This window comes from Biomphalaria glabrata, chromosome 8 (assembly GCF_947242115.1).
Source record: "Biomphalaria glabrata chromosome 8, xgBioGlab47.1, whole genome shotgun sequence".
NCBI lineage: Eukaryota > Metazoa > Mollusca > Gastropoda > Planorbidae > Biomphalaria > Biomphalaria glabrata.
This window is the reverse complement of record NC_074718.1, coordinates 41,314,697-41,327,237: the sequence shown is the minus strand read 5'-3', so window position 1 is coordinate 41,327,237 and position 12,541 is coordinate 41,314,697. Positions and strand designations below refer to the sequence as shown.

Here is a 12,541-nt window from a genome sequence, read left to right as displayed (position 1 = left end):
TCCAACTAAGAACAGGACACACACCTTTCAATTTTAATCTTAACAAAATCAATCACACAGACTCAACAATATGAAACTGTGAATCAAGCCCTCTTTCAACGACCCAATTCAATACACTTTAGGCAGACCCTATTATAACTACCAAGTCAACATAACCATCACTCTCATTGGCAGTGATGAACAACTGATTTAAAATAAGAACGCTATTTTCCCCTTGACACAGTGTGCAAAAGAGCCTTCAGCTTAGCAGGTATACGCTTACTATCTCCCAAATGTATTTTTTAAAATTATTATTATTAATGTAATAGTGAATAGTTGTAAAAATGGTATTAAATTTTTCGAACTTTGAAAGATCTAATATACCGGTATCATGATGTCGGATTTTCAAATATTTTCTAGTTACGAGATGTAAACTGGACGGGCGATCTGACAGACCACACAAAACTTAATAACGGCTATTCCCCTTTCAGGGGCCGCTAAAAATTATAGAAATTAAAGGCTTGCAAATTTCGGTATATATATATATATATATTTAATTAAAGTTGATAATCAAGTTCCGAAAAGAAATGCCGTCATAACAGTACATTTTTGTTTCTAAAAGTTTTGGTCTATAATGTTGTGTACTTAGTGACTGCTCAACTAATGATGTTAAGTTTTAGCTAATTAAAACTCATTGAAACAAGTTGCGAAGAGCAGTCGGCAATCTACATTTGGAATTTTAAAAATGTTGGCGCCTTTTTTCACCATATCCCACTTCCGAAGTCCTAACGCCCGCGCCATCTTGAGCAGGAATACACCTTCCGGTTTGTCTGCTGTAGCCAACCGTACGTTTTCTTTGAACACGCGGACCGTAGAGACGCTCCTAGAGCTCATGACTAAGCAAACCAGAGCAGACGACGGCAGTGATAAGCAGGAAAGGAAAGCTGTCAACTGGACGCAGTTGCGACCTAGATACTTGAAGCTTTCATTGATCTCTCCGAGGTCTGCAAAATGCATGAGAAACTCCCAGTAATTACTGCAGAAGGCCAGGATACGCAGTGTAGAGCCATACTGATCTGCGATGCGACGTAACAGTTTAGCGGAGATATTGCTGGACAAATTATCGAATATAAGAGAGTGGAGCAGCGGATTGGGATGCAGATCTTCGTGGCTCATGGCTCTGTTTCTAAATATGTAATGAACCATTAAAAATCGCTTCTTCTTCTTTTTCCTCGCAAGCTCTTTGCTAATTTTTTCCCAATCCAAATACATCTTTTCTAGGAAGCCAGCTTCTTGCGTGTGATCGTCGTTAACGAGATATAATTGTTTTAGTTTCTTCTTGGCCATGCTCAGGACGATTGTGGTGTTGACAGAGTGGATCGGGCATTTCAGAATGCTTATGTTTTCACAGTTCACTAGCCCAAACATGTAAGAAGCACACTGAGCATCGAAAACCAGGCCATGAGAAAAATCTAAGCACGAGATGTGTCTTAGCAAATCATTTTCTTGGAGATAGAGAAGGTAGCTTACTATGCCTGTAGCGATTGTGTTGACGGAAGAATAGAACAAACGGCTCAGACATAGCCTGAAGCTCTCGCCACGCTTGGCGGCTAAACTTTTGATGTGCTTCATGTAGTAGCTCGATATTGACTTGAAGTCCGTCAGCGTGACGTCAGGTGGGTGCATGATACTGAGGAGCTTGAGGTTCGTGCAGTTCTCTGTGATGGCTTTGAGAAGCAGGCAGTCGCTGTCGCCGCACTCTTCGGCGCCGACCAAGCTGTGAAGCCAGATTGAGCAGGACTGGAAATAGCGTCCGTAGCGCTGGATAACTATGAGCTCGCGCGTGACGATCACGCTATAGTACATGTGCAGGACGTCTATGGGGTACGTCCTATCGTTCTCGAAGTTTTCCCAGGCCAGGGGCGAGTTGATGATGCGCGCCATCGATGGGATGGCAAGGACTAGCCATTCTCGCTCGAGCCAGTGTAAGTAGGACATGATTTTCCCGATGACGACGTCGGGCATATGGTCGAATCGAGTCTCTGGTAGTGCATGCCTGGGTTTATAAGCCTCGTTCTTGGTGATGGATTTAGATCGTTTTTTGACTAGGCTAGCGTGCAGGACAATAATCCGAGTTTCACTCACTTCATTCATAGCATCACAGCTGTAGAAATATTGAACACTTTTAATTAGCTAAAGTAGTACAACTTTCATTTTTTTAAAAATCACAAAATTAATATAAAGAAAAAAAAAGTTCTCCTTTCAGACCGTGTGGTTGGTTTAGATTATCTATTCGCCGTCCACATCTCTCCTCGGCAGTGGGTTTTCTTTTGGTGTCAAATATGTACCGCGAAGCCGCCTGCTGCCAGGTGCTTTCTTCAAATGTCAGATAAAGCAAGTTGGCGCCTAAGCTGGTCTTTAAAGCGTTACGTCTGTTACGCCGACCATCTTTCAGCTCACAAAAAAAAGAGTGCCTATAGCATACGTTCGTTCCCTTACGGCAGTGTTTCCCAAAGTGGGGCACGCGTACCCCCAGAGGTACGGGAAGACTATGGAGGGGGTAAGCGTTGCACCTCATTAACTATGCAGATGTTTAAAAATGCCCATTTATTATGTTCTGTTTAAAAATTAAAGTGTGGTGACCGTGGGTGAAAAGGGGGGAGGGGGCGAGAGGTACTCAGCATTACAAAAATTATAAAAGGGGTACACATAAGTCAAAAGTTTGGTAAGCACTGCCTTACGGGATACGTGCCCTGCTCAGCGTAGCTCTCAGACTGCCGTATAAGAAATTCCTCCATAGGCTTACTGTCCAAACCGGCTTTCGCAAGAACTTCGCTGAAGGAGGTAATTTACTTACGTAGGCCTAGATATTTGTGGCTACCTGGTTGAATGTTATTGAACGATTGGCAGCTTATGCTCTGTTCTTATTCTCAAGATGGCACATTTGCTACACATTTGCTATTCGAAATGCGCAAATGTCACGTCCTGAAATCATTCAGCAGGCTAAGATAGCTTTTAAAACCCGGGAAATTCTATGATAATAATTTATTCGTGCATGTTAGATCTAATTAGAAACAGAAACTCTGCTAAGTCATCGGCATTCCTGGCTAATTCAGGCAACCCACTCCATGCTCTAATGGTACTAGCCTAGGGAAGTAGAAGTGCTTGTTACCTCTTGTAGGAAATAGATCTAGTCCTAGTAGGCCTATTTGAAATAATAAGCGTGCCTTCAGTAAATTCAGGTCAGAGATAAGATAAGATTTTACTAATTGTGTTACTCTAGTTAAATGCCAACATTCGTTTGTTCTAAATCTCGCAATCTCTAGTTCTATGTCTTGGTAGATACTTACTTTTTATTTCAAAATAATGATTAGGTGAAGGATTTCAGATAGAGAAAAAAACAAATTTAAGTATGAAACTGATGTTTTACCATGATGTTCTCAATCCCTATCAGAGTTTTAAAAACAAAGCCTTTGCTGTTGCTATGACAACACTATTCTATTCCTTTCTTTGCCATGAAGAGCTTACTTCAAGGGAGTGTAATTTCTTTCGCCGAATAAGTCAAAACCATGGATCACGTGACTGCAGCTTTTCATTTGAAATGAAAAAAAAAAAAGGTTTTTATTAGATCACTCACTAATCATATAACCCATACAACTAGTAATATAAAAAAATCGAGATGTTTATTAATATTCCAGTATTATTATTCAGCAAAGATTTTCTTAAAATATATAATTAGGTCTAATTTTACAATACTAAAATGAAAATGAAATCTAAATAAGACAAATACCCCATTGTGATTTTAGTATTCGCACCGGATTGTCATCTCGAGATTCTCGACCGTCCCATGGTTCGAACTTTGCCCGCTGCCAGTACCCCGCCGACCTGCTGGAGGTTTGGGTTAGGTTGTAGGCTAGGTTGTAGGCTAATAATCTTCAATTCTCACGGAAAACAAAAGTAGGCCTACGTGATCCTATCGTGATCGACAAAACAATTACTAAACTTTTTTTATACAGCAACCATCAGCAGTCTAATTAACTTTGCCATCACCTGCTGGTATGGTAATACTTCAGTGGCACAAAGTCTTAGACGACTAGTAGAAGAGTTTTCATCTGTTCTAGTCAATGTCTCAAGAGTTTCTATAATTTTTGAAAATGAATCCATAACTATCTTAACGACTTCTCTGGCGCTCCGGTGCGTTTTAACCAAGCGCTTAAGTCTAGTTTCAGTTATTGTGTTGATGACGTCCTAGCGGTATGCTGAAGTCGATACAAAGCTGTGTAAACGGTTCAGTGTACGTAAAAATGTTACTGAATAGATTTAACTTCAGCCCGAATTCCAGTCAAACTCAGAGAATGGTTCGAGTAGATAATGAATTAAAATAATGTCTATGAAAGTACAGAATTAATACCCCGTCAGTATCCATGACAACGTAACCTCCACATTTTGAAAAAATTGATATAGTTTTGTGATGTCAGGTGAACTGTCAAAAAAAAAATCGAAAAATATGTGTCTCATTATCACCCAATATTACATCAAGTTCCCTTTTTATTTGTGGAGACATGTAGGTGTTTAGTCTGGAACTAAGCTTAGTTCGGAGCACATTTTCTCTCAGGAATGGGTCGTACTTGGATATTAATTTCACAAACCAGTAGAAATGACCTAGATTTTTATTTGTCATTCTTGTTCACGATACCCATTAAGTGCCAGATTCTGCTATTTTAGAGTGTAAGGCATTTATTTATAAGCGCCAGATCTAGTTGAAACAAGCGTACTGAAAAATGGAGTAACAAAATGTGCCCCAGAAGAAAGTGGGTGTGTAAAAGTGCTTCGGATCGCCTGTGGTCGTTTAAGATTTTCTTTTCGCTGTCTGTCATCGGTAGCGGCCAGCCTGTGCAAAGTATTTTTAAAGTGATAATTGGCTCTCTCAGAGCAATACCACTCTTTAAAGTTAAACTAAATGCAGTTCACAGTAGCACAGAAGTCTTAGACGGCTGTGAACTACAGATAACCGTAGGTTTTATATCAGTTTCTGTCTCCTATAGCCTACTGTTATATATACCCTAATAAGAAGTGCATTGTTGTTTTTAACAGTTTTAACAATATCTAAAGGTGATTCCATGAAGTATCTTTTTAATCCACTACAAATAATTGGTTAATGGACCCTTTATCCTTTTAAAAGAAATTAATATGTGTGTGTGTGTCATTGTGTGTCAATCATTATCATCATCTTTCCTTTGGGTTCCTCACTGAACTCAGTAAAATCACGCCACTCTCCACTGTCTCTTGCTAGTTTTTTTTTTTTTTTTTTTATGGCTTTCTAGCTCTTTCCTGTCCTCTCGGCTTCATCTAGTATACTGCGTTGCCATGTTCTTTTTTTTTTTTTTGTCTTCCTCTACCTCTTGTTCACTGAGGGTTCCACTTTAAGGCCTGTCTAGCTCTGTTGTTGGTATCTTTTCTCCACTTCCTCTCTAAGATCTGCACCTCTATATTTTCTGCCCACTATTCTCCCACAGTTTGGTGTTTTCTTCTTTGTCGTACTAGTGTATTTTAAAGATATTTCTCAGACATCTGTTGATGAAGGTCTGTACTTTTTTTTTGTTTGTTCCTTCAGCTGTTCTCCATGTTTCTGAACCATACAGTAGGACCGCCTTGACATTAGAGTTAAAGCTTCTTAGTTTAGTCTTGTTTGAGATGTGCAGAGATTTCCAGGTTGGTTTTAGCTGTGTAAATGTCTGACGCGCTAGATTTATACGACGTTTAATGACTTCATCTGTTCCACCTGATACACTGACAACACTCATAAGTATATAAAAGCCTATTCAGGGAAAAGAATCCAATGCACTCTCACACAAAAGCTGGAAGATCTGGAATTTGCTGATGTCATAGCCTTATTATCACACAGACTACAGGATATGCACGAAAAGGTCACAGCTTTAAGTGAAGTATGAAAAATAGTAGGTCTCAAAATAAACCACCAAAAAAAAACGAAAGTACTTAAAGTAAACAACAAACAAATTGAAGACATAGAACTGGATTCTCAGACCATTGACCAAGTAGATCATTTTATATACCTTGTACCTTTGGAGTGTAGTCAATAAGCAGTTGGTAGCGCTTGCCAGAAGTTCGGCTTAAATATTAGTCAAAGACTAAGATACTAGTTCAGAACACAAATACTGCACTTCAAGTAAACATTAATGGCCAACCACTAGAAATTGTTAATCACTTATGCTATCTTATGCTATCTTGGCTCCATCATATCCAACAATGTTCTACTGGATAAATATATTATTTAAAAAGGATAGCCAAAGCAATGGGCACCATGTCACGGTTGCAGAAAAGAGTGTGGGACAACATATTGCTGACTAACAATACTAAAGCCTTAGTCTACCGGACCTGTGTGATGAGCACTTTGCTATACGGAAGTGAAACATGGTCAACCTACTCATGATTTTCCTGGCAGGAAAAAAAGCTGAATGTCTTCCACCTCCGATACCTAATGTGGATCTTTAAAATAAGGTGGCAAGATAAAATAACCAATGAGGAAGTGCTACGAAGAGAGCAGGGTGCCAGGACATCTGCTCTGTTATCAGCAGCAGACACCTTGGCTAGCTTGGCCACGTTCGTAGAATGCCAGTAGGTCAACTTCCACAAGACATTCTGTGTGGCGATCTAGCAGAAGGCAGGGGAGCCGCTGGTCGCCTACTTTTACGGTATACGGGTGTATGCAAACGCGACATGAAACTCTTCAAAATCGACACTAGCAGCTGGGGAAAAGTGGCACTGGATAGATCCACACGGAAAGGTTCAGGGTCTCGGATTGCAGATGCCATACACAACAGAAGCAGGACGAAGGGTGAAATGCAACGGCGCCTGGTGATTTGGTGATTACATGTGCCCGACATGTGTATCAAGGATTGGCCTCTTTAGTCACACAAGAAGAAAGGGAAAAAAACGTCTCTTGAGACGTAAAATGCCACAGAGCGCATAGATTACATTTTGTGTGTATATAACATTAAGACTTCGAATGAGACAGCACTTCTACTAATAGTATGAAATAAGTACCTTAAACAAAGTTTACAAAAGTGTGTTGTATTTTTTTTCAAGATGGCTGCGTCCTTGCAAACTAAGATAGTAGGATTTTAAAATATATTATTTTCTTTGATAATTATTCACTATGTTGTATTTTCTTAGACTTAGATTGAAAATAGATCTATAATTACGTCTGATTACCACACCAGTATCGATCTGTAGATTCCTGGTTTAGATCTATAGTATACTATGTCTTAACTACTAGGCCGGCTAGGCTTAACTTATTTATATTATATTTATAATAATTTATTATAACTTAACCCTTTTAACTTATTACTTAGTCTTAAAACTTGAGACACTTGAGTCTTGACTTAAGTTAAGCCACTTAAGCCTTTAAGTTTAAGGACTTAAGTTTAACTCTTTGTTACTCTACTTTTGACTTTAGAATTTTTAGATCTTATACACTAACTATAGGGTATACCTATACCTTAACTGCTTAACTTACTGTAATAATAATTAATATCTACCTAACCTACCTATTTAATGCATTAAAACAGAAGAGGGAACAACAGAGTTTTTTACAATCGAGACAGGTGTGAGACAGGGGTGCATCTTATCTCCCTTCCTTTTCCTCCTAGCCATCGACTACATAATGAGGAGAGCAATGAACCAGACTGCCTTTGGTATTCCATGGCATGAACAACTCCGATTGACGGACTTGGACTTTGCTGATGATGTTGCACTACTCGGGGCTACAAATAAATGCATTCAAGAAATGACGGAGAGCCTAGACAGAGAGGCACCCAAAATTGGCCTCCGCATAAACTTGGATAAGACTAAAATTATGCGAGTGGGCTATAAGGCAAAGGGTGTCCCCGTCAGACTTGGCGAGTCAAAGCTTGAAGAGCTGGACAAGTTCACGTACCTTGGCAGCATCATAACAAATGATGGAGATGCTTACCATGATGTAGCATGCCGAATAGGAAAGGCAGGGAGCATTTTCCAAAGGCTGCAGCCTATTTGGACTAGCCAAGCCATTGGACTCGAGACAAAAATACACCTTCTCAACACAGTTGTCATTCCAACTGCTACATATGCATGTGAGACGTGGAAGTCATCTTTTAAAATTGAGAAAAGACTAAATGTGGCTCAACAAAGATGGCTGAGACGGATTTTGGGAGTCAGTTACACAGACCGGATCTCAAACAAGGAAATCCTATGCCGAACTGGGAGTCGAACACTTAGTGAGGTTGTGACTGAGCGTTGCATGAGGTTTGCGGGACATGTTCTACGTCAAAATGAATTACGCACACCAAGAGTTGCGATAACATGGAAGCCAAAACGAGGAAAGCGCAAACAGGGACGTCCTCGTATTACCTGGCGACACACCTTCATGGAGGACCTCAGAACAGTGGACACCAGGTGGGAGGAGGCTTCAGACATTGCCAGTGACAGATCATTATGGAGACAGCTTGCCGCTCAATGCGCCGAACGGCGCGGGAGGACCTAAGTCTAAGTCTAACCTACCTAACCTACTTACCTACACTGCCTACAGATCTAGACTCTAGACTAGACTTCTACTAGAACTAGAGTTAGGTACTTTGATAAAAAATTTCAGACTCAATATATTGTAATGAAACTAATATAGTTAGTTAGAGCTTTTGGAACCGAGTTTATTGATACCTCATTTATGTTTCTAAGTTGATTAGAACAAAAGTTATAGCAATTTTAGTGGCGAAAATTTTGACTATATTTTTTCTTTAAAATTGTGACTGAAAAAGGAAAATTTCACATTAAAAATGCTGACTGTAGAGTAATTTAAATTTCAATGTCACTAATGATGTCTAAATAGTCTAATGATCAATGACTAAAAAAATCTAAGTCTAAGTGTAAGAGAGCAGAGGTACTTTTAATACTATTTTAAAATATAATAAGCACATGTCGACACTTGCATTTCTAGACCCTAGACCTGTTAGCAACATTGATTGTTAGGTGCTTCCATACTGCTTCTTATGCAACTATGTAAAAAAGAGGTAACTATAAAAAAGGCCAACAATCTAGTTGATGCTGCTAGCTAATGCTGAATAAGAATTTTAATAATAACAAAGGGAACCGTTGAATGTCATCAAGCTAAATATCTACGCCCACAAAACTGCCTTTCTCTAAAGCCATCAAAAGTATTCTGTTTACATTAGTCTTTCTAAAATCCTGGTCTTATTTTAATTTGTATATAAATTTGCACCATTGTCTTTCCCTTTCTAAGAAAAAAAACCTAATTCCTAATCATCCCATTATAACAATACATAGTCTGAACTGCTATTGTATTCAAAAGTTTGGTGCTAGGTTTAATCAAATAGTCAGAGATACAATTATTTATAACCTATAGATCTCTATAAACAAAAAAACAATTTAAAACCCTTCAGAAAATTACGAGATGTCAACCGGTACATGTTAACATAACCTTTAGACTTCCAACTTATTTTAAAACTTTCATCCTTCTTTAACCTATTTTTTTTTCTCTCATTCACAGGTGTTCCCAGTTTTATCCACACTAAAGCTTCCTTATTTAGAGTTAGTTCGATGGAAAAGTAGGGGACTTTTTGTCAGAAGGAAAAAACCTATTAAGAAGTGGTTTGATCCAAAGGACACATCATGGGCTGAACCTATACTCAAGCATAAAAAACTGAAAGAATCCCAGCCTGAGCCTGAACCTTCCATGCTACACATGGTTTACAGAATGAAAAGCCATTTTACACGCCCATACTGGGAAAAAGACATCCTAAAAGAATATGGTCTCTTTGAGAAGGTAACAAATATTAACAAAGTGTGTAAATTTTAATGATTGGTAACATAGACTTTATAATATATGTGGGGCAGTGGTAGTCTGTTGAGCTGTATGTACTGATGTAGATTGAAGTCAAGGTGGGGTATTTTTCTGGGATTGGTGATGTTTCTAAGTTAAAGGAGTTTCTGACATTCGTTGTAATAAGTAAACATTTTTGGTCGCTGTGTTGACCACTTAACACCCTTTTATACAATTAGTCATAAAATTGGTTAATTGATTAGTTTTTACTTTTTTTTAATTACATTTTTTACTAGTAACTTTAAATCTGAAGATTAAGGAAGCGTGCAGTATCTCATGTATATGACTATATAAACCCAGTTGGGACCTGCATATTTGTCACATTTAACTTGATTTAACACTGACAAATCATAATTATTTTAAGCTGATAACATTCTTTGGATAAATAAAGATAAAAAAAAATAATATGGCAAATATAGTGAATACATTTATATTGATTTTGCTAAGTCAATTGTTACAAGTCTTTCTTGCTTTTATTAAACAGGCCTACAATCCAGTAGTTTTGAAAAATACTCCAGAGATCAATGAAAAGCTGCGCATCGTCAAACACTTGATACGCATTAAGCCAATAACTTTTCCCTATGGACTCCCTAAAGATGAGAAGGATTACAAGCACTGCTACTTAAAAGAAAATGGAGAATTCATTGTTAGGCATCGCATTAATGACGAGAGTGATGAAGTGGCTCAGGCCTGGGCAGAGGTAAATAGGATAAATATGTTCGAATCCCTGTTTTTTAAATAAGTAGTATAAATTATTTTCATATTGGCCCATTTCTTAAAAATGGTTTTGATATTTCTCTCAAAGATGATGCTTTATTTAATTTTGAATTGAGTTGAGGCAAAACTTAATTATTCTTTACAACTAGATAGTTGTTTACTGTGCTTGTAAATTGGATGATCTATACCTTGAACACCATTTGTGTTTAATTAGCATTTTTAAGTTATGTAATCTTCAGACAGGACATATATTCCAGCCTCCATGTTTAGACAATGTAAATAATCTTTTATCCAAGAATGACTTATAGTTTTTTAAATTTTCTAAAATAGACCACAGCAAAAATTTCTTACAATAACTAAAACAAAGGACTTTATTTTGTCTAGGTCAGGGTAGTGGAGGAACAAGAAGAGGAAGAGGATATTTGGAAGATGGACAAAGAAACCATTCAAAGAGAAGCCAGAAAGACATTACTGACATACAGGCTAAGCCAAGAATACTTTAGAGAGAAATATGTTTACAAATACAATCAAGATGGCAAGGAGCATCGATACAGTGGGAAAGACAGAATAGCTAGTCACAGACAAGACTGGTACTAAAAGGAAATGGCACAGTGGATAAAAAAGATTGCTAGAACAGATATGAGTTGTATTATGGAATGTTCATTTCACAGCACACTGTTATTATTACATTTTTTACTATACACACTGTGTTATTGTTATGTTATTTAATCATATTCCTAACTAGCTAAATTACATGATTTGGAATTTTATTAAAAAAAAATAAATTATTTCGATCGCTTTAGGGCATCTTTCATACTATATCATGCTTAATGACTATGGTCCAATCTCTTTTGTAGAGGCATTCAGGGAGAAGGTTTCCATTTTACTTTTAAACCTCCAGTGAACACAACTGATCTGTACTCGAGCCCCTTGATAAGCAGCCAAGCATTTATGAACCAATAAATGGTTATCAAAAAGTATCATTTGATAATTTTAATCATCCACTTTAAAAATACAAAATATTTTCCAGAAGCTCAAAACCAGTAAAATCTGCCCATGTGGAGTGTTAATTAGAGAATGCTGACCATGTCTTTCAAAACTGCATTCTTTTACCGAGGGGCTAGAACAAGACACTGGCCTCAAAAAAAAAAAAAAAAGTCATACTGAAAGTTTCATGAACTACATCTGGTAGTCAAATATTGTTTAAAAAACAATTCTGATCCCTGATTATCCAGACCCCTTTATTTTGTGGCCATTTTAAAATGTACTTAGATGTTTCAGAAAGTAGAGCATATCTACACAGTGAGATGCACATTAACTCTTTCTCTCCTAACTGATGATACCAGCGTTGATTCCACCAGAATGTGGTAAATAATTACGGAGAGAAAGAGTTAATACATTGAGGTTCCTTATTCTGTTAAAAAATTTTAGGAAATGTGAATGAAAATATTCTTTGGGTCATTTTGACCAGACTAGATCACCAATGAGGAACTGGGGCAAAGAACAAAGCAGCAGCCCAATGAAGTAGATATCCTTCAGAGATGCTGAAATGGATTGGCCACACCCTTCCAAAGTCAGTATCTTACATAACAAAACAAGCCCTGGAGCCCCATGGAAAAGGAAGAGGGACACCTCAGAAATACATGTAAGCAAGATTTGGATGCAGATGGGTAAGATGTAGGGACAGAGAAACTTGCCCAGAACCGAGGAAGTTGGTTAACCACCTATTCCCATAGGCAGACACGAGATGAATTAAAAGAGAACTACTTTTAAGATTATACAAAACTACAGAGCCTTGTAATGATTGCTTCGAGTATCGTAGATGACTGATGTAATTGAAGAACATTTATGGAATAAGAATTCCTAATTTCTTTACGGTGTAGCTTCATCTCTAGATAGGTGCAAGGTGTAATGACACAATAGAAGGACGCTTAGAAGTTTGGGTTTAAT

The 12,541-nt window shown here is 37.8% G+C and overlaps 2 protein-coding genes across 3 annotated transcripts; one reads left to right on the top strand and one right to left on the bottom strand.

Annotated features, from left to right (window-relative positions):
• Nucleotides 1-531: 531 nt before the first annotated feature.
• LOC106061445 (uncharacterized) lies at nucleotides 532-3,514 on the bottom strand. Of its 2 annotated transcripts, none has more exons than XM_013219595.2 (2): nucleotides 3,410-3,514; nucleotides 532-2,143 (listed from the first exon to the last, which is right to left on the bottom strand). In XM_013219595.2, exon 2 carries the CDS (start codon nucleotides 2,131-2,133, stop codon nucleotides 664-666), a length of 1,470 nt encoding a protein of 489 aa, XP_013075049.2. In that variant the 5' UTR covers nucleotides 2,134-2,143; nucleotides 3,410-3,514; the 3' UTR covers nucleotides 532-663. The 2 variants fall into 2 exon arrangements, with proteins under 2 accessions (XP_013075049.2, XP_013075048.2); XM_013219594.2 differs by having other exon boundaries at nucleotides 3,330-3,487.
• Nucleotides 3,515-6,971: 3,457 nt separating this feature from the next.
• LOC106061481 (uncharacterized) lies at nucleotides 6,972-11,292 on the top strand. Its single transcript, XM_056038910.1, has 4 exons — nucleotides 6,972-7,113; nucleotides 9,542-9,817; nucleotides 10,359-10,574; nucleotides 10,976-11,292. Exons 1-4 carry the CDS (start codon nucleotides 7,087-7,089, stop codon nucleotides 11,186-11,188), a joined length of 732 nt encoding a protein of 243 aa, XP_055894885.1. The 5' UTR covers nucleotides 6,972-7,086; the 3' UTR covers nucleotides 11,189-11,292.
• Nucleotides 11,293-12,541: the final 1,249 nt, after the last annotated feature.

Coding starts and splice junctions, on each gene's coding strand:
- LOC106061445 (XM_013219595.2), bottom strand. CDS start 2,133: ATGAATGAAGTGAGTGAAACTCGGATTATTGTCCTGCACGCTAGCCTA.
- LOC106061481 (XM_056038910.1), top strand. CDS start 7,087: ATGGCTGCGTCCTTGCAAACTAAGATA. Junction 7,114..9,541: donor CGTCCTTGCAAACTAAGATA/GTAGGATTTTAA, acceptor TCTCATTCACAG/GTGTTCCCAGTTTTATCCAC. Junction 10,575..10,975: donor TGGCTCAGGCCTGGGCAGAG/GTAAATAGGATA, acceptor TATTTTGTCTAG/GTCAGGGTAGTGGAGGAACA.